Raw genomic sequence first — 23,111 nt, forward strand, 5'->3', positions numbered from 1 at the left:
TATTATTCCATACTTCTACCCCTACTATTTCTAGTTCTTGTTTTTCTTTTAATATTGTATATTGCATGTCTTCTTTAATAAATATGGCACACCCTCCTCCTTGCCCATCATTCCTATCTTTACTATTGTTATGTATCCTTTTATTATAAAGCTAAATTTTGGCTTCAGCCAGGTTTCTTGAATACATAGTATATGTGGTTTATTTTTCATATTATTAATATAACCCTTTAGTTCCTGTCCGTTTGCTATTAAACTTCTGGCATTCCACTGAACAATTAACATGGCGTTGGATTGTGGTAACATGACTCGGTCTCGTCTACTCTCTGTAGTTCACCTTGTACCTGTTCCCAAGATAGTTCTTTTAAATTTAAGAACTTTGCTGCTGCTTTGACAATTATTTTGATCTTCTCAGTTTTATTTCTTGCCTGTTCTGTGCAGTTTATTACATATGCCAGGAACACAACTAGCTTGTCCATGGAAAGTCCTGTATTTGCTGCCTCTTGTTTTTTATTACCGGTACTTGAACTATTGTCACATCTGTCTTGTTATGATCTATTCTCACTTATATTTTGTTCTGCACTTTCTTTATTTCTTACTTTAACTGCCTCTGCATATGTAATATTTCTTTCTACTCTGATTTGCTGTACTTCTGTTGCCTGTTTCCTAATGACACATCCTCCATACGCTGCTGTGTGATTCCCGCCACAGTTACAACACTTGACCAGTATATTGTCTCCACATTGTCCATATTCATAACTGCCACAATTGTGATCGCTTCAGGGAAGAAATGGATTTGGTGAGATTTTTTTTTGTTTTTTAGGTAGTTTTTTGTGTGGTCAAATGTGTTAATTAATGTAAAAAAAAACATGAAATACAGAGCTGTGCTGTCCAAATGTTATCTTGTTTTCTTACTCTTATGTGTCTCATTTGCAAGTACTGTACTGTACTGTATTATATATTGCATTATATATTGCATGCAGTTGCAATTCCAAGACATTGATGGCAATACTGAATAGATTACCACATACCTGGGCAATTATTTTGATTCAGGGGCCCCATTGAGAGAGAAAAATGTGTCTGGGGGCTTGTATGTATAAAAATTATATATAGCGCCACACCTTCCACATCTCAACTTAGCATGACACACACTGGCTATGTGCCCATAGCGTTGGCACTTGAAACAGCGTACTGGGGGTGGGACGTAAGCTCTAACGTAAAACCTTAAAAACCCAATCATAATTCTTTGCGGTAGGACTTCCTCGACAAACTGTACTAATACAGATTCGCTCTCCGTCTTTTCTCCATTTCTAAATGCCATCATTCTTGTCATCATCTTGACAGTACCCCCTTTTATTTGTCTTTTCAATTCTTCTAAATTTTCACCCCTTGGGATTCCTGTCACTACTCCTCTTGCCCCCTTTCGTTCCCCCACTTCCATTTTTTTTCCTTTATTATCTTATTGCACAGTTTTTGCAACCGCATTGCTTTGTTCTTTTGCTCTCCATTTTTGCATTTAATCAAAAGTCGTCCGTCCCTGAGCACCTTCGCTATCTCCACCTCTCCGATGTCCTTCTTTAACCCAGGGCCGGCCCGTGGCATAGGCCGTATAGGCAAATGCTAAGGGCGCCGTCCATCAGGGGGCGCCACGCCAGTGCCACAAATGTTGGAGAAAAAAGAAAAAAGAAAAAAAAAAGTTGGTACTATGATTTCTAAATACAAAAAATAATCCCACGTTAATTAAAATGCAAAGTAAAGCCTATTTATTAGAAATATTATTTGTTACAACATTACGCCCCTCCCCCCGCACGGTGCGCCCCCTCCCTTCCGGTATCATGACTCTTTTTGGACGTCACCACATCAAAAAATCAACACAAGATGCCAAAACTGTCAGGTGCCCAGGGAAGAAAAAAGAGAAAAGAAGAGGAGGAGAAACGAGAAAAGACAGAGGTAGCAGGTAGGTAACGTTAGCCTACATGACATTATTTGTCTGTTACAGAATGTGATAGTAGCTGGCTTTTTAGCATTAAGCTAATGTTACATGATTCGGCAATTGCTAATCAATAAATAGCTAGTTCTGTTTTAACGTCGGGTTAATATTGTGGAGGGGGCTAAATTGTTATGGAAAATAATAATGTAACGTTAGGTAATTACAGTACTCCCACCTTACATTCCTCAGGGACATTTGTATTAGATCTTTTAAGCCGGTGTTTATGGTTTACATTGTTATTGCCTTCTGGTTAGCTAATGTTTGCCCTGCAGGTAATAGTCACTTTTCCACCCCTTTATATATTAGGTATAGTTGTATGTATAAAAAAAAAGGTCAAAGACAAAGCTATTCAGTTTCTTGTGAGTATATACACTTCACTGCCGATGTGGGGGGGGCGCCACCTAAAATCTTGCCTAGGGCGCCAGATTGGTTAGGGCCGGGCCTGCTTTAACCCCTTAACCAGTGTCATCAAACTTATGTCATTCATGTCTTGACCTGATTTAAATGTATATATGATCCTGTAATTATCTTCCATAGTCTTTTTCCTCTTTTCTACTTCTTCATCTTCTTCGTGTACTCTTTTAGCACTCGATTTTCCTTCATGCCCTCCACTCCCCTTCTTTCCTCTCTCCCCTCTAGTCCTATCCACGTCCATACTTTCCTCATACATCCCGTCACTATCCCCTTCCATCTCGATCCAGTCCCAATACAGTTTATGCACAACCGCCAAGGAGATTTAGATACGCTCACGTGTTAGCCACCACTCCTTGGTTTACTTCCGCCTTCGTTAACACGTCACACTCTTTCCGCGCGTTCTGTCTATCTGTGTTGGCCCTGCGATGAGGTGGCGACTTGTCCAGGGTGTACACCGCCTTCCGCCCGATTGTAGCTGAGTCCTTTTCCAGATACTTCTCAATACATCCAGCTGAGGTAACGGAGACAGTTATAGTATACTTTTTTTATTTTATTTTATTTTTTACAATTTTGCCTATCGTTCACAATCATTATGAAAGACATGACGACAGATGGATTAAAAAAACAAAACAAAAAACATTCTACATATTAAATAAACGTAAATATAAAGTCTGCTTACAGCGGAGCCAATGGGAGCTCCACTATTCCGCCCATAAAATGCGATAAATAACTGTTCAAAAAACGCCAACAATACTCAATTTACATTTCGTGACTTGCATATTAACCAAGTATTAGTGATATTTTTATTACAAGCGCTAACACAAACTATTTATAGCGGCGCCGTGACATACTTGCCAACCATGAGACCTCCAAATTCGGGAGATTTGGGTGGGCGGGGCCGGGGGGCCGGGTTAAAGGGGGAGGAGTATATTTATAACTAGAATTCACTGAAATTCAAAGTATTTCTTATATATATATATATATATATATATATATATATATATATAAATAATTATAAATTATATATATATATATAAATAAAATAAATACTTGACTTTTAGTGAATTCTAGCTAAATATGTATATGTATTTTATTATATACTGTATATATATATATATATATATATATATATATCCATCCAGCACACCTTACAATAGCGGTAATAAAAGATGCAACCTATGCTTGAAAGAGAAACTGTTTATTATTTACCGTCCAGACCTGTCATCCCTCAACAAGCGCAGCGAAATTGTAACAACATGCCGCCATAGACGGAAACACCTCCTAGGCAACACATGAGCCAATCACCACGCCCCTAGGCCAGCATGCACCCACCCACTCTGTGCCCTATATAAACCATGGTATGCGAATGCTCCCATTAAAATCTCCTGACGATTGAGGGTACCCCCCCTCATGAAACAGGCCTGTAGAGATGAAATAGTCTTGTGATTTTTTTTCCCACACATACATATATATATATATATATATATATATATATATATATATATATATATATATATATACATATATATATATATATATATATATATATATATATATATATATATATATATATATATATATATATATATATATATATATATATATATATATATATATATATATAAAAGAAATACTTGAATTTCAGTGTTCATTTATTTACACATATACACACACATAACACTCCTCTACTCATTGTTGTATTTGAAAGTGCAATGCTTTGCAGCCAGTAGCACAGCCTTTGAAGGAGCATAGATATGGGCAGCATCTGTGAAATTTAATATGCAGGAAAGGAGTGAGTTTAGGGTTGAATTGTCCATCCTCGTTCTATTCTCTGTCACTTGCCGTCGCCATGACTGCCTCTTCTTCGTTCTTCTGCTTCGTCTCCTTTTTGTTGTGTGTGCAGTTGTGCACTCTCCAAAAGCCATAGATGTTATAACGTGGCTGGGCCTGCATGCTGTTTATATGAAGGAAGAGCGTATGTGACGACAGGCTGTCCTTACTCAGGTCCGCACGGACCTTGAGAGGGCGTGCCTTAAGTCCGGCTGGAAATCGGGAGAATGGTTGAACCGGGAGATTTTCGGGAGAGGCACTGAAATTTGTGAGGGAGGGTTGGCAAGTATTCGCCGTGATCATTTCTGTGTGTCCCTACATCATCGAGTGGTCTGCTGTTTCCTCGCTTCCCTGCTCCCTGCAACTTTATTGTAGATCAGGGTTGTCAAACTCATTTTAGATGGGGGGCCACATGGAGAAAAATCTACTCCCATGTGGGCCGGACTGGTAAAATCACGGCACGATAACTAAAGAAATAAAGACAACTTCAGATTGTTTTCTTTGTTTAAAAATAGAACAATCACATTCTGAAAATGTACAAATCATAATGTCGTTGGGTTTTTTTTTTACACTTGCCTGTTGCGGTTAATAGTATTCTATCTTTATTTGTCGTTATTTATACTTTCTAAATAAATGATGTGATAATGTTCATCAGCAACTCATTGTTAATTTTCAATCTATCAAGATAAAAAAATCTAAATCAAATTACAGGATGTCATTTATGTAGTTTGCTCATTTTCCTCGAATGGTGCACTAACATGTGTTTTTTTGTGTTTTTTTTTACATATGTAGCATAATCTACAAAGATACACAGAACTGCTATTGCGTCATCTAGTGGACACATTTAGAACAGCAGTTTCTTTCATTCCAACATTTCGGCTCATTTTTATACTTAGCAAACTCATCCTGCGGGCTGAATAAAACCTGTCCACGGGCCTAATCTGGCCCGCGGGCCTTATGTTTGAGACCCCTGTTGTAGATCATAAATCATGCCTCTCACCTGAAAAGTAGATGGATGAGAATATAATCCAACATGCAAATTGGGACACTTTGACAACTTGTTCCCCTCCAGGGAATATATGGACTTCCTAGCAGTCGGCAGCCTAATGACAGCAGACCTTATACAGTAAGTGATGTTTTACTATGTTTGTTGTGTTACGGTTGGGTCGCGTGGTAATGTGCGGATTGTTTCCCCAAGATGCAGATGGACATCCCGAAGCAGCGTGCAGGTAGGAAAAAAATATTTATTTTCATAAATCAGGCAAGAATACAAATAAACGGGAAGCTAAGGCAAAAACTAGCACAGGAACAGGGAGCAAGTAATGGACGTAACTTGTTGCATGAAGCAAACAAGAGTCAGACAAGAGTGAGGTGAGAAGCAGGACTAAATAGCTCTCTGATTAGTGCCCGGAGCAGGTGCCGACCACAAACCAGAGACAGGTGAACATAATTAGCACCCATGGCAACCAGGAACACAAACGCAGGGGCGCTGAAACAAAACTAAGGGAATCCTAAACATTAACAAAACATGATCCGGGCCACATGTTGGCTCCCAAGAAGTCTGCAGTTAGCAGAAATCTGTGATGAAAAAAACGGGACAAGCGGTAGAAAATGGATGGATGGATGAAAAAAAAAAAGCAAACGTCATGATGCGTTTTTTAACAAAATGAATGCGCCGTGTGCGCTTAAAAGGATCAAACTACTGAAGAGAATTAATGAACTCATATTACGTTTTGCATATAACGAAGGTTTATTTTCACCTTGGAGAAAGCGAACCTTCAGTTTAAGTAAAGCGTGGTATTTCAGTTTGAGCACATAATAAGATAAGGCCCCTTAGTATGACATTCCCAGGTGGCCTGGGAAAAGGCCCTAATTTGGACTTCGGAATGTAAAAGTGATAGCCCTATCCTTGAGAAAAGACTCCATGTTTAGGTCAACGCCAACATTTAAGTTATGATTTAAAGCAGTTGTTTTTCCAGACACTTTCACATGAACGTTTCCTTACATGCTCAGTTTGTGTTCTTCTGACTTAGCACACACCCAGACACAGGAAGGAGGAATATAAGAACTGATGGTTTGGCTTTTCAAGGGAAGGTGAGACCCATTTTTTGACTTGTCCTCCTACAGGAACTGCAGTCCTGTATAATGACGCTCGCTTGTAATTAATCAATTTTTTCCGACGTCTCTTTTGATCCAGCCGCACTGCCGTGTCACCCCTCTGTCCGGACGAGAATGACAAGACCCGGAATACACACCACTACGTAAATATTAGAGATTTCACATAGAGTTGTCAGCAAATGGGTGGAGCAAGAATGGGTAGCTGTGGAGATATGGGGAAAAGGGGAGGAAGTATGGATTATAGATTATTACAATCCATGCAGAATATTGGCATTGGAAGAATTGTTGAATATTCCAGGAGAAAATGAACGTATGGTGATCTGGTGTGCAGGTTTTAATGCACACAGTATTTTGGGGCGGCTCGCACACAGACTCGAATGGAAGGGTAATTGAACAGTTGATGGATGAAAGGGGATTGGTGTGTTTGAATGATAGAACAGGAATAACAATTAATGTGTCAACAGGAAATGAATCAGTTTTGGATATTACATTGGTGTCATTAGCAGCAGAAAGTAACTGGGGAGTAGTGACAGACATGGCAGTAGGCAGTGATCACTACCCTTTATTGTGTGCCGTCAGTGGAAGAGTGGATGTGAGACCAAGGGAAAGAGTGCCAAAGTGGGTGTCTATTAAAAGCAGACCGGGGAAAATTTAAGACATTTGTAGAAGAAACAGTGACTACGGTAAATGGGTGATGTCAACAATTGTCAGGGCGAGGAGTATTTCGCAGCTTGCTGCAAGATTTATTCTCCCGGGATGCAAACGGACTAGACTGGACAAGGCTTCAAGGTCGGAACATATTTTAATCTCTACTCAAAAAACTCAACGAAGTTCAAAACAAAAAGGCGCACAAGGCGAAGGCAAGCTTAACGCAGGAAACAAAAGCTAAGACTTAGCATAAACTATGGACATAAACCATGAAACTAAAAACATGAAAAAACTCACTAAGCTGTGGCTTGAAACAAATAGCAAGAACTATGGACATGAAACAAAAAGACTTACTGGACACGGCATGAATCGAACAATGGCAAGAAAAGTCAAAACGGAGCATGAAAAGATCATCAAGAACTATGGCATGGACAGAGCAATGTCGTCAGGACGACTAACTGGCAAAACAGGCTTAAATAATAGTCTCTGATTAGAGCAGGTACGTGAGTCAAACACATGAGGCAGGTGAAACTAATGAGTCGTCATGGAAACTAAAACAAACAAGGGTGCACAAAAACAGGAACTCATGGAGTCCAAAACTAACAGAACATAACTAAACAAAACATGATCTAGACCACAGATCATGACAACAATGTGAATAAACTAATGACAGAAGCAATTTATGGGGTAGCAGTTGGGTCAATAACCAAAAGTGAGTCAATAAAAGGTCGGTTCCATGGTGGACAGAGGAGTGCCGTCAAGCAGTTAAAAACAGAAACAAAGCGTTTCGACAATGAAAAAGAATACAAACATCCTTACCAAGACACAAACCACATTAAAACAAAGACTCTGTTATATCTGTTATATATTTTATTTTAAAAAAAAATAATTAATTGACAAGTAGAGGTAAATCTTATCATACAGTTTGTATTAGTTTGGTCCATTGTGTGCGACTTTTGATTGAGTTTAAAAGCAATGGAGGCAAAATATTGCACTACTTTGCTGCTACCAGCAGAGGCGCTGTTGATTCACATTTAAAAAAAACAATAAAGTTGAGTCACAGACAGTAAAGTAGTCTTTTCATGACACCAGCATGGAAACAGGAGTTTAGAACATTCCTATCAATAAAAAAAAAAACTGTTTAAAAAATGATAATGAATTTATTGTTATATTTTATCTAATAAAAAACATGTAAATTAATAAAATGAGCTATTAATTGATGGTAAATCTTACCCAAATAATACATTTTTTATTTATAAAATTGTAATAAGTTGTTCTCTAAATAATAAACAACATATACACATTTCCTTTAATAAAACAAATGTTTAAAAAAATAACAGTGAATATATTTAAATATTTTATGTAATAAAAAAAACAATAGAATGTGGCAGTAATTGATGGTAAATCTTAACTCAATTTAGTATTTATAAAATTGTAATGAGTTGTTCTCCGAATAATGAACAACATATACACATTTCCATTAATAAAACATGTTTAAAAAATAACAGTGAATAATGTTGTCTGTCTGTCTGTGTTGGCCCTGTGATGAGGTGGCGACTTGTCCAGGGTGTACCCCGCCTTCCGCCCGATTGTAGCTGAGATAGGCTCCAGCGCCCCCCGCGACCCCGAAGGGAATAAGCGGTAGAAAATGGATGGTTATTTTGTATCCATCTTGGTTAATCATATTTCTGGCATACCTACAAAGCCTTACTGTAATGAATGCAATTGCATTTATACACGTCTACTACAATAAATGAATGCCATATGTTCAACATTGAGCCTCCACAGCTTAAATCCTCGCAGTTTAAATACATACGCTTAATGGTGAAACTTTAGACAGAACAAGTTTAAAGTTGGTCTCGAACTATACGTACATGGTAACTCTAAACACAGTAGACAACAACACGAGTCTTGCAGAAATAAACCTTTGCACTAGGGGTGTGGGAAAAAATCGATTCGAATTCAAATCGCCATTCTCACGTTGTACGATTCAGTATCGATTCTCATTTTTCAAAAATCGATTTTTTATTTTATTTTTTTGATTAGTCAATCCAACAAAACAATACACAGCAATACCATAACAATGCAATCCAATTCCACAACCAAACCCGACCCAGCAACACTCAGAACTGCAATAAACAGAGCAATTGAGAGGAGACACAAACACGACACAGAACAAACCAAAAGTAGTGAAACCAAAATGAATATTATCAACAACAGTATCAATATTAGTTACAATGTCAATATAGCAGTGATTAAAAATCCCTCATTGACATTATCATTAGACATTTATAAAAAATAATCAAAAAAGAACAATAGTGTCACAGTGGCTTACACTTGCATCGCATCTCATAAGCTTGACAACACACTGTGTCCAATATTTTCACAAAGATAAAATAAGTCATATTTTTGGTTAATTTAATAGTTAAAACAAATTTACATTATTGCAATCAGTTGATAAAACATTGTCCTTTACAATTATAAAAGCTTTGTACAAAAATCTACTACTCTGCTTGCATGTCAGCAGACTGGGGTAGATCCTGCTGAAATCCTATGTATTGAATGAATAGAGAATCCTTTAATATCGCTTTTGAATCGAGAATCACGTTGAATCGAAAAAATCGATTTATAATCGAATCGTGACCCCAAGAATCGATATTGAATCGATTCGTGGGACACCCAAAGATTCACAGCCCTACTTTTGCACACATTATTTCATGTTAGATAAAAGACAAAGCCGAAATTAAACCAAACATCAAATAATTTACATTGCTTTTAAACTGAGCCATAAGTCCTGTCTGTAAGTCAAATTAGATTGTTAGATCACAAATAAGATATTTATAGTTTTATATTTGTTTGTAGTTTTTGTTTATAGGGAAGTGAATGAATTAACTCATATTATGTTCTACATATGGCGAATGTTTATATTCAACTTGGAGAAAGCAAACCACCGAGTTTAAGTTTTGATTGATTGATTGAAACTTTTATTAGTAGATTGCACAGTACAGTACATATTCCGTACAATTGACCACTAAATGGTAACACCCCAATAAGTTTTTCAACTTGTTTAAGTCGGGGTCCACGTTAATGAATTCATGGTAAACAGTGGTATTTCTGTTTGAGCACATAACAAGATACGTTTGACATTCGCAGGTGGATTGGATCACTTCTTGTAGGAGGCCCTAATTGGGACTTCGGAATGCAAAAGTGATAACCATATACTTGAGAAAAGACTACCTGTCTAGCTCAACGCTAACATTTGAGTTATGACTTAAAGTAGTTGTTTTCCAGTCACTACACACAAACATCTCCTTACATGGTCAGGGTGTGTTGTCCTGACGTAAGCACACACCCAGACAGAAAGAAGAAATAAAAGAGTGGTGGTTTGGCTTCTCCAGTGAGGAGTCCTTCCTTTTCGGTTCCTCTGGGTACTGCAGACCTGTTTAATGATGCTCGCTTGTAATAAAGCAACTTTTGATTCAGTAAAGCTTCTCCGACGTCTCTTTTGATCCATCCTTCTGTCCAGACGAGGATGACAAGACCAGAAATACACTTCAAATAGTTTATGAATTCTTAGTGTTTATGAAACATACGTTATGTAACCTATAGTTGCTACATTGTAAGGTAAAACAAAGTCTTGATTGCATACAAACAGCCAAACACGCAATACATTCCACAACGTAAATAACAAACATAAGTTGTTTATTAACCATGTTTTGTCGAAGTTTGGATACGCTAAATTTAGCATACTTGCATTTGTTGTATCAACCGGTTTATGAAATTGTGTGTGGTTTCGTCTTTAAATTGAGTGTTTTCTGTAATTGTAATTTGTTTCATGAAATGTTAAGTGTTTTTCACTGTAGTTTCCTAATTATCCACACTTACTTATGATAGACTCATTATTTCCACGTTTTCCTCCACACTTTCCACATCGTACTGCTCTACACATTCTTGCTATGTGTCCATAGTCTTGACAATTGTAACTTCGTATTTATTAAATATCTCACAAATGAATACAGAAAGAGTCCAAATATTTCATTCATTTTATTCAAGTGAATGGGACCAAAAAGCTTCATCATATATATATATATATATATATATATATATATATATATATATATATATATATATATATATATATATATATATATATATATATATATATATATATATATACTGTGTGTATATATATATACTGTATGTATGTATATATATATATATATATATATATATATATATATATATATATATATATATATATATTAGGGCTGCAACAACTAATTGATTAAATCAATTAAAATTGACTATAAAAATAGTTGGCTATTAATTTAGTCATCGATTCGTTGGATCTATGCTATGCACAGAGGCAATTTATTTTTATTTTTTATTTTTTTATAATAAACCTTTATTTATAAACTGCAACATGTACAAACAGCTGAGAAACAATAATCAAAATAAGTATGGTGCCAGTATGCTGGTTTTTTTCAATAAAATACTGGAAAGGATAGAACTGTAGTTTGTCTCTTTTATCCGATTATTAATCGATTAATCAAAGTAATAATCGACAGATTAATCGATTATCAAATTAATCATTAGTTGCAGCCCTAATATATATATATATATATATATATATATATATATATATATATATATATATATATATATACTGTATATGTATATATATATATATATATATATATATATTAGGGCTGCAACAACTAATTGATTAAATCAATTAAAATCGATTATAAAAATAGTTGGCTATTAATTTAGTCATCGATTCGTTGGATCTATGCTATGCGCAGAGGCAATTTATTTTTCAATTTATTTTTTTTATAATAAACCTTTATTTATAAACTGCAACATGTACAAACAGCTGAGAAACAATAATCAAAATAAGTATGGTGCCAGTATGCTGTTTTTTTTAAAATAAAATACTGGAAAGGATAGAAATGTAGTTTGTCTCTTTTATCCGATTATTAATCGATTAATCAAAGTAATAATCGACAGATTAATAAATTATCAAATTAATCATTAGTTGCAGCCCTAATATATATATATATATATATATATATATATATATATATATATATATATATATATATATATATCCCCATTGGCAAAAACATCAAGGATATCTGAAACAAATAAATTACACATAATATACTTTCCAGTGTAAGGAAATATATGGCCCTCCATGTATATTTATGTAAGTATGTGTGTATCTGTGTTTTGTAATGTTATATTTTTTAAATGAAAGAAAAACACATTAAAATGAGACTCGGCAACATTATCTAATTCGTCAACGTTTTCACTTTTTCAAAGAAAATGGTTTACTATTAAATTAACGTACACAATGTTGTGTATTCATTCATGCATGTACTTGACTGAACAAAACCACTCATCTAAAAAATATCATTTATAAATAGTAGAAGCATATTAACAAGATTGTGTTACACATACAATAATGATGTCACACGTTATGTGTGGTGAGGTTGTTAGAAAGTCAAAGTTAAGGAAAGTCTTGACAGTTTATTTAAAATCCTGCAGCTTCATTTGCTGCTGCTGTTCTCACCAGCACACTTGTGTTTCTTACACTGGTACTTAAAAGAGAATCTTTCTCCACACACACTGCAACTCAACACTTTCTTACCGGCGTGTGTTTTCACGTGTGCTACAAGTGCTGACGGGTCACAAAAGCTTTTGTTACAGCTCGAACAGGAATATGGTTTTTCGCCGGTGTGCGTTCTCATGTGCACTGTCAAATATTTGTTTTGTATAAAACTTTTACCGCAGATTGAACAGGAAAAGGGTTTTTCACCGGTGTGTATTCTCATGTGTATTTTCAAATATTTACTTTGTACAAAACCTTTACCGCAGATTGAACAAGAATAAGGCTTTTCACCGGTGTGTATTCTCATGTGTATTTTCAGATGCTGCCTCTGCGTAAAACCATTATTGCAGACTGAACAGATAAACGGTTTTTCACCAGTGTGTATTCTTGTGTGCCTTTTTAAATGCTGCTTCTGAGAGAATGTTTTACGACAAACTGAACACATGAATGGTTTCTCTCCAGTGTGTATCCTCATGTGCGTTTTCAGACGACAATGGTGATTAAAAGTTTTGTCACAGTGAGAGCATTTAAAGTGTGTGTTGTCAGTGTGACACGTATCAGCTTCAGAGTCTTCATCATCAGTGTCAGGAGAGTGTGACGTTGTGTCGTCGCCATCTGACAGTGGAGCTAAGAGCTTGTCTGCTTGTGATCCTCCACAGTGGTCTTCTGTTGTCATGTGTTGAGTTGAGCTGCTGCTTGGAGGCTCCGCCTCTCTCTCCTCCTCACTTTCACTTTTGACCTCGTCATCTTCACTCTTCACAATGACACGGATGACTTGGTCGTCCTCCAGTCCTTCGAGCTCACCCTGACTGATGCTGTGATCCTCCTCCTCCTCTTTAATGTGGGGGTGCGGTGGCTCCTCATTTTCCTCCTTAATATGGGTGTGCTGTGGCTCCTCCTCTTCCTTCTTGATGTATGGGGGCTGTGGCTTTTCCTGCTCCATCCTGGAGGTCCACTCCTGCTGCTAAAGGAGACGTCTGCAGGGTTAGGGTTAAAAGAAGAAGACAAACAAGAAGACGAATAAAAATCCAGCTTTGCTCAGTTAAAGGGGAACATTATCACAATTTCAGAAGGGTTAAAACCATTAAAAATCAGTTCCCAGTGGCTTATTTTATTTTTCGAAGTTTTTTTCAAAATTTTACTCATCACGCAATACCCCTAAAAAAAGCTTCAAAGTGCCTGATTTTAACCATCGTTATATACACCCGTCCATTTTCCTGTGACGTCACATAGTGATGCCAATACAAACAAACATGGCGGTTAGAATGGCAAGCTATAGCGACATTAGCTCGGATTCAGACTCGGATTTCAGCGGCTTAAGCGATTCAACAGATTACGAATGTATTGAAACGGATGGTTGTAGTGTGGAGGAAGGTAGCGAAAACCAAATTGAAGAAGAAACTGAAGCTATTGAGCCATATCGGTTTGAACCGTATGCAAGCGAAACCGACGAAAACGACACGACAGCCAGCGACACGGGAGAAAGCGAGGACGAATTCGGCGATCGCCTTCTAACCAACGATTGGTATGTGTTTGTTTGGCATTAAAGGAAACTAACAACTATGAACTAGGTTTACAGCATATGAAATACATTTGGCAACAACATGCACTTTGAGAGTGCAGACAGCCCAGTTTTCATCAATTATTATATTCTGTAGACATACCCTCATCCGCTCTCTTTTCCTGAAAGCTGATCTGTCCAGTTTTGGAGTTGATGTCAGCAGGCCAGGGAAGCTAGGGTCGATATTCTTCTCTTGATCATCTTCGGTGGCATAAGGGACGGTGTGAGCCAAGACATCCAGGGGGTTTAGCTCGCTCGTCTGCGGGAACAAACTGCCGCCATTGCTTGCCGTGCTACCGAGGTCCTTTGTCCCTGAATTGCTCACACACTCCGGCAGATTCAATGGGGGTCTGGCGGCAGATTTCTTTGACTTTATCGTTGGAAATGCATCTGCTTTGAGTGTCGCAGGATATCCACACATTCTTGCCATCTCTGTCGTAGCATAGCTTTCGTCGGTAAAGTGTGCGGAACAAACGTCCAATTTTTTGCCACTTTCACATCTTTGGGCCACTGGTGCAACTTGAATCCGTCCCTGTTCGTGTTGTTACACCCTCCGACAACACACCGACGAGGCATGATGTCTCCAAGGTACGGTAAACAGTCGAAAAAAACGGAAAATAACAGAGCTGATTTGACTCGGTGTTTGAGAAAATGGCGGATTGCTTCCCGATGTGACGTCACGTTGTGACGTCATCGCTCCGAGAGCGAATAATAGAAAGGCGTTTAATTCGCCAAAATTCACCCATTTAGAGTTCGAAAATTGGTTGAAAAAATATATGGTCTTTTTTCTGCAACATCAAGGTATATATTGACGCTTACATAGGTCTGGTGATAATGTTCCCCTTTAAATGAGTTACATGTGTTTATATGCACTAAAGAAAAAGTAATTATGGTATGACGTGGCTTGAAATAAGAAAAACAAGCAAGGTATTTGTTGAAATCTACATGTTCTTACAATGACAGGAGTGTGTTTTGTCTACTGCGCATGTATGGACATAAAACCCGGTCAAGTTCCGGTGAAGCAACCAATTGCTGCACATTCCTTTATTCTTCCTGAAGTATAAAGTTACACGGTTGTCCTACCCTATTAAAATGACACAACAAACAGTATTGATGTTTACCAACGTACACACTGGCTGGCTTATGTTACATGGACAAAAGACAAAGTAGCCAAAAAAAATGGAGGATACAAAGAGAGAATCAGACTACAGTAAATATTACTGTTTCTTGTGAGCAGTGGAGCGATAGTCCAAGAAGAAAGGATTTAAAAACATGTTATATTGTTTTTTAATAATGTACTTTCCTTTATTGGCTTAGTTTTACTGTGACTTAAAGGGGAACATTATCACAATTTCAGAATGGTTAAAACCATTAAAATCAGTTCCCAGTGGCTTATTATATTTTTCGAAGTTTTTTTCAAAATTTTACCCATCACGCAATATCCCTAAAAAAAGCTTCAAAGTACCTGATTTTAACCATCGTTATATACACCCGTCCATTTTTCTGTGACGTCACATAGTGATGCCGATACAAACAAACATGGCGGATAGAACAGCAAGTTTATAGCGACATTAGCTCGGATTCAGACTCGGATTTCAGCGGCTTAAGCGATTCAACAGATTACGCATGTATTGAAACGGATGGTTGTAGTGTGGAGGCAGGTAGCGAAAACGAAATTGAAGAAGAAACTGAAGCTATTGAGCCATATCGGTTTGAACCGTATGCAAGCGAAAACGACACGACAGCCAGCGACACGGGAGAAAGCGAGGACGAATTCGGCGATCGCCTTCTAACCAACGATTGGTATGTGTTTGTTTGGCATTAAAGGAAACTAACAACTATGAACTAGGTTTACAGCATATGAAATACATTTGGCAACAACATGCACTTTGAGAGTGCAGACAGCCCAGTTTTCATCAATTATTATACTATGTAGACATACCCTCATCCGCGCTCTTTTCCTGAAAGCTGATCTGTCCAGTCCAGTTGGAAATGCATCTGCTTTGAGTGTCGCAGGATATCCACACATTCTTGCCATCTCTGTCGTAGCATAGCTTTCGTCGGTAAAGTGTGCGGAACAAACGTCCAATTTCTTGCCACTTTCGCATCTTTGGGCCACTGGTGCAACTTGAATCCGTCCCTGTTCGTGTTGTTACACCCTCCGACAACACACCGACGAGGCATGATGTCTCCAAGGTACGGAAAACAGTCGAAAAAACGGAAAATAACAGAGCTGATTTGACTCGGTGTTTGAGAAAATGGTGTGTTGCTTCCCGATGCGACGTCACATTGTGACGTCATCGCTCCGAGAGCGAATATTACAAAGGCGTTTAATTTGCCAAAATTCACCCATTTAGAGTTCGGAAATCGGTTAAAAAAATATATGGTCTTTTTTCTGCAACATCAAGGTATATATTGACGCTTACATAGGTCTGGTGATAATGTTCCCCTTTAATTGTGGATCATAATATAATTAAACAACATCGTTTGGGATGCTTGTGTCATTTCAAGGACTGACTACTTATCTGCCAAACTAAATGAGAAGAATAGAACAAAGATTTTATCATGCAACATGAAAGGGATAATAAAATGCCTCAAGGCCAATTATGTAAATTAGATAACGTACAGTCACGGTCAAAAGTTGACATACACTTGTGAAGGGCATGTCCCTTGGCAAGTTTCACTGCAATAAGGCGTTTTTGGTAGCCATCCACAAGCTTCTGGTTGAATTTTGGACAAACATGGACAAATATAAGACCTTCTGGAGGAAAGTTCTGTGGTCAGATGAAACAAAAATGTAGCTGTTTGGCCACAATACCCAGCAACGGCCTAGTGGTTAGAGTGTCTGCCCTGAGATCGGTAGGTTGTGTGTTCAAACCCCGGCCGAGTCATACCAAAGACTATAAAAATGGGACCCATTACCTCCCTGCTTGGCACTCAGCCTCAAGGGTTGGAATTGGGGGTTGAATCACCAAAATGATTCCCGGGCGCGGCACCGCTGCTGCCCACTGCTCCCCTCACCTCCCAGGGGGGTGAAGAAGGGGATGGGTCAAATGCAGAGGACACATTTCGCCACACCTAGTGTGTGTGTGACAATCATTGGTACTTTACTTAATATGTTTGGAGGAGAAAAGGTGAGGCCTTTAATCCTAGGAACACCATGTTGGTGGTAGTATTATACTCTGGGGCTGTTTTGCAGCCAATGGAACTGGTGCTTTACATAGAATAAATGGGACAATGAAAAGGGAGGATTACCTCCAAATTCTTCAGGACAACCTAAAATCATCAGCCCGGAGGTTGGGTCTTGGGCGCAGTTGGGTGTTCCAACAGGACAATGACCCCAAACACAGTGTACATACACTTGTAAAGAACATCATGTCATGGCTGTCTTGAGTTTCCAATCATTTCTACAACTCTTATTTTTTTTTTGTGATAGAGTGATTAGAGCACATACTTGTTGGTCACAAAAAACCTTCATGAAGTTTGCTTCTTTTATGAATTTATTATGGGTCTACTGAAAATGTGAGCAAATATGCTGGGTCAAAAGTATACATAAAGCAATACAGCAAAACATTACCTCCGAATTCTTCAGGACAAGCTAAAATCATCAGCTCAGAGGTTGGGTCTTGGGCGCAGTTGGGTGTTCCAACAGGACAATGACCCCCAAACACATGTCAAAAGTGATAAAGGAATGGCTAAATCAGACTAGAATGAAGGTTTTAGAATGGCCTTCCCAAAGTCCTGACTTAAACGTGTGGACAATGCTGAAGAAACAAGTCCATGTCAGAAAACCGACAAATTTAGCTGAACTGCACCAATTTTGTCAAGAGGAGTGGTCAAAAATTCAAGCAGAAGCTTGTGGATGGCTACCAAAAGCGCCTTATTGCAGTGAAACTTGCCAAGGGACATGTACCGTATTTTCCGCACTATTAGCCGCACCTAAAAACCACAAATTTTCTCAAAAGCTGACAGTGCGGCTTATAACCCGGTGCGCTTTATATATGGATTAATATTAAGATTCATTTTCATAAAGTTTAGGTCTCGCAACTACGGTAAACAGCCGCCATCTTTTTTCCCCCGTAGAAGAGGAAGCGCTTCTTCTTCTACGGTAAGCAACCGCCAAGGTAAGCACCCGCCCCCATAGAAGAGGAAGCGCTTCTTCTTCTACTGTAAGCAACCACCCGCCCCCATAGAAGAAGAAGCGCGCGGGTATTACGTTTCATTTCCTTTGTGTGTTTACATCTGTAAAGACCACAAAATGGCTCCTACTAAGCGACACGCGTATAACGCAGAATTTAAACTTAAGGCAATATTTAACCAAAGAACTCCAACCGCTCGATATTGGTGTCAACAAGGCATTTAAATCACGACTGCGAACGGCGTGGGAACAATGGATGACCGAAGGCGAACACACCTTCACTAAGACAGGGAGACAGCGCCGGACGACATACGCCAACATCTGCCAGTGGATCGTAAATGCCTGGGCGGATATTTCGGTCACAACTGTGGTCCGAGCTTTCCGGAAGGCAGGATTCACAGAACTGCGACGAGACGGAGCCGGCCATTTTGGATCCCGTATTCGCCCAACTTTTTAATTCGGACACCGAAGGAGAAGAATTCGAGGGATTTATGAATGAAGAATAACTTCAGAAAGTGAGCGTTATGTTTATTTTGTGTGTTGTGACATTAATGTTCGAGCAACATTAAGTTATTGATGCTTATTGATTGCACATTTGCACATTACCGTACATTTTGGGAGTGAACAGAGTTGTTAGAACGCTGGTTTTTAATATATTATTAAAGTTTGACTGACCTATCTGACTGTTTTTTTGACATTCCCTTTAGCGCAGTTAGATGCGGCTTATAACACGGGGCGGCTTATAGGTGGACAACGTTTTGAAATATGCCGTTCATTGAAGGCGCGGCTTATAACCCAGGGCGGCTTATGGTGCGGAAAATACGGTAAGCAAATATTAACATTGCTGTATGTATACTTTTGACCCAGCACATTTGCTCACATTTTCAGTAGACCCATAATAAATTCATAAAAGAAGCAAACTTCATGAATGTTTTTTGTGACCAACAAGTATGTGCTCCAATCACTCTATCACAAAAAAATAAGAATTTACATACACTTCTTTACAAGTGTATGTAAACTTTTGAGCACGACTGTATGCTTAACAATGCTCCTACACCATGAGTAAATTGCAGTTATGTGGGAAACAATGTAGTTTTTTTTATTATATAGTATATTCCATCCATCCATTTTCTACCGCTTGTCCATTTCGGGGTCGCGGGGGGTGCTGGAGCCGATCTCAGCTGCATTCGGGCGGAAGGCGGGATACACCCTGAACAAGTCGCCACCTCATCGCAGGGCCAACACAGATAGACAGACAACATTCACACTCACATTCACACACTTGGGACCATTTAGTATTGCCCATCAACCTATCCCCAGGTGCATGTCTTTGGAGGTGGGAGGAAGCCGGAGTACCCGGAGGGAACCCACGCAGTCATGAGGAGATAAATCGATATAATCGAAATCGTATCAATCTCACAGAGATTCCCGAGCCATTTTGAGAGATAATGGCAAGCCAGTCAGGTGAACTGTGACGTAGAAGTAGCAAAACACAGATCCCTTCCCCATCAACAACAATGCTTATCAAGCAGACTTTGTGAGAGCCAACGATTACTTTGGGAAAAGTTATATTTTTGAGCCCGAACACAAAGAGGATGAGCAATAAGTCTTCGTAGCCAGGTGCTAAACGGGTACAACTTAATTGAAAAACTATAACATTAGCCGCATTGCGAGATGCTAAACATACAAACTAACTAAAGATGTCCGATAAATGCGTTAAAATGTAATATCGGAAATTATCGGTATCGTTTTTGTTTTTATTATCGGTATCGTTTTTTAAATTTTTTTATTTTTTATTAAATCAACATAAAAAACACAAGATACACTTACAATTAGTGCACCAACCCAAAAAACCTCCCTCCCCCATTTACACTCATTCACACAAAAGGGTTGTTTCTTTCGGTTATTAATATTCTTGTTCCTACATTATATATCAATATATATCAATAGTCTACAAGGGATACAGTCCATAAGCACACATGATTGTGCGTGCTGCTGGTCCACTAATAGTACTAACCTTTAACAGTTAATTTTACTCATTTTCATTAATTACTAGTTTCTATGCAACTGTTTTAATATTGTTTTACTTTCTTTTTTATTCAATAAAATGTTTTTTTTAAAAAGTGTTAATTCCACGACTGCATACAGGGGCGCCGCTAGGGATTTTGGGCCCCATGAAAAGAATCTTTACAGGGCCCCCAACACAGTGTCATTATTTTTTCTGTATTATAATTTCATCATCATTAGGGGCTTCTCTGGGCCCCCCTCCATCATGGGCCCCTAGAATCCGTCTACTTTACCCCCCTTTTCGGCGCCCCTGACTGCATATATTGGTTGATATCAGCATTGGTAATTAAAGAGTTGGACAATATCGGTGTGAAGCGACTGGGATGGGAATCAGCACCTCCAAGTCCAAGTCCATGGTTCTCTCCTGGAAAAGGGTGGAGTGCCATCTCTGGGTTGGGGAGGAGATCTTGCCCCAAGTGGAGGAGTTCAAGTACCTCGGAGTCTTGTTCACGAGTGAGGGAAGAGTGGATCGTGAGATCGACAGGCGGATCGGTGCGGCGTCTTCAGTAATGCGGACGCTGTATCGATCCGTTGTGGTGAACAAGGAGCTGAGCCGGAAGGCAAAGCTCTCGATTTACCGGTCGATCTATGTTCCCATCCTCACCTATGGTCATGAGCTTTGGGTCATGACCGAAAGGACAAGATCACGGGTACAAGCGGCCGAAATGAGTTTCCTCCGCCGAGTGGCGGGGCTCTCCCTTAGAGATAGGGTGAGAAGCTCTGTTATTCGGGGGGAGCTCAAAGTAAAGCCGCTGCTCCTCCACATCAAGAGGAGCCAGATGAGGTGGTTCGGGCATCTGGTCAGGATGCCATCCGAACGCCTCCCTGGGAAGGTGTTTCGGGCACGTCCGACCGGTAGGAGGCCACGGGGAAGACCCAGGACACGCTGGGAAGACTATCTCGCCCGGCTGGCCTGGGAACGCCTCGGGATCCCCCGGGAGGAGCTGGGCGAAGTGGCTGGGGAGAGGGAAGTCTGGGCTTCCCTGCTTAAGCTGCTGCCCCCGCGACCCGACCTCGGATAAGCGGAAGAAGATGGATGGGATGGATGGACAATATCGGAATATCGGATATAGGCAAAAAGCCATTATCGGACATCCCTAAAACTAACCATAACCAACCGTAGTTAAACAAACACTTGCTGTAATATTTCCACTCTCGCTGGGATGCCGATCGACATATCATTATTGAATATTTTGTGCACAAATAACAATTACATTTTATTTCCATGGCTATTTTACTTCCACTTCTTGACAATGCTCCCCCACTCACTAATACGATGTCAAGTGTTCTTTCATATTATTAATCACACAAAGTTAGTAAACATGTGAGAGTAAGAAGTAAACAAACCTGTTCTGTGTCTTGAAAACAGCGTCCAGTAGTTGACGTTGTCACTCCTCCTCTTTTGTGGGAGAAAGTTCCTCCTCGTACTCCGCGATCGTTCTTTCACACATTTTGACACAATCACAACACTTTACACTCACATTTGATCTCTGCTTAGCGACGTGTTAATAAAATCCACGTTTCTTTGTTAGCAGCTAACAAGCTAAGCTAACTAGCAAGCTAAGCTAGCCAGAGAAGCTCGTTGTGGCGAGTCGAATGTAGCCTGACACAAATCATTAATAAAGTGCAGTTTTCTATACAATGGCCAAATAAGTATCGAACATAACAACGAAGGCATTAACGCGGACTTAAAGACTACATTGTTATGTTGCGTTTCACGACACATTTGGTACTGGAAGACAGGATCGGTCCGCGCATGCGCAAGGACACGTAAACGTGTCAACGTTTTTTTTTTTTTTTAACAGGCCATTAGTTTCGTTACATATCCCACACTGACCTCTAGTGGTGTTTTTTTGGAACTACGTTGTACGATACCAATTTTCACTCGGTTAAATCATACATTATGGCGCTTGACAAAAAGTGATGTGTAAAATATCTTTATTACTGACACATATTGTCTTAAATGACTAAAATTCAGTTAAAAAAATCATATTGTAGTCCATTCAGTTCTGTTTACTCTTCCAAATTACTTTTAGACTTTTGATAGATTGATTGAGAAGTTTATTAACATCTTAAAGAATTGAATCTATGTAATGCTTTAAAAGGGCAAATGGATGGCACAAAAAGCCAAAAGGCAGGTGTTATATTTTTGTTTGAAACTAATATTTAGAACGACAGCTGTTCTGATTAAGTGTAAGTATAGCTCTTAAGTACCTGACATGAAGCAAGCCATCCAGTGGCTGATTTTTGAATCTACAAGACCCTTCATGAGCCCAACATCTACATGACTAATAAAAGGCTGTACAAAGAAGGCACTGACAGAACCAATTACAACTAATAAAAAAACACAATTTTATTTTTATTGGGCGGGGGTTGAGAAAAAAAAATTGGTCTAAGCCTGGGCCCCTGGGGAGGGGGTACAGACTGAGGCCAAGGGAAAAAGACAATAGCCATAGCACACATCCCTCTTGCATGTGTGTAAGAGGGGAACATCAAACATCAAAGACCAGGACATTAAAGACATTAAAAGAGCAGAGCTGATCCAACAAGCCACTTCTACATACAACTGTGAATAAAAAGTCAAAGAAACATATACCGTATTTTTCGGAGTATAAGTCGCAGCGGAGTACAAGTCGCACCTGCCGAAAATGCATAATAAAGAAGGAAAAAAACATATATAAGTCGCACTGGAGTATAAGTCGCATTTTTTGAGGACATTTATTTGATAAAACCC

The 23,111-nt window shown here is 38.9% G+C and overlaps 1 protein-coding gene across 2 annotated transcripts; it reads right to left on the reverse strand.

Annotated features, from left to right (window-relative positions):
• Positions 1 to 12,114: 12,114 nt before the first annotated feature.
• Positions 12,115 to 22,141, reverse strand: LOC133611325 (uncharacterized). 2 transcript variants are annotated; one of them, XM_072913707.1, is made up of 2 exons: positions 21,725 to 22,141; positions 12,115 to 13,575 (listed from the first exon to the last, which is right to left on the reverse strand). In XM_072913707.1, the coding sequence occupies exon 2, from the start codon at positions 13,552 to 13,554 to the stop codon at positions 12,550 to 12,552; it is 1,005 nt and encodes a 334-aa protein (XP_072769808.1). In that variant the 5' UTR covers positions 13,555 to 13,575; positions 21,725 to 22,141; the 3' UTR covers positions 12,115 to 12,549. The 2 variants fall into 2 exon arrangements, with proteins under 2 accessions (XP_072769808.1, XP_061824009.2); XM_061968025.2 differs by having other exon boundaries at positions 12,115 to 13,588.
• Between the last annotated feature and the right edge of the window lie 970 nt (positions 22,142 to 23,111).

Source organism: Nerophis lumbriciformis, linkage group LG08 (assembly GCF_033978685.3).
Source record: "Nerophis lumbriciformis linkage group LG08, RoL_Nlum_v2.1, whole genome shotgun sequence".
Classification (NCBI taxonomy): domain Eukaryota; kingdom Metazoa; phylum Chordata; class Actinopteri; order Syngnathiformes; family Syngnathidae; genus Nerophis; species Nerophis lumbriciformis.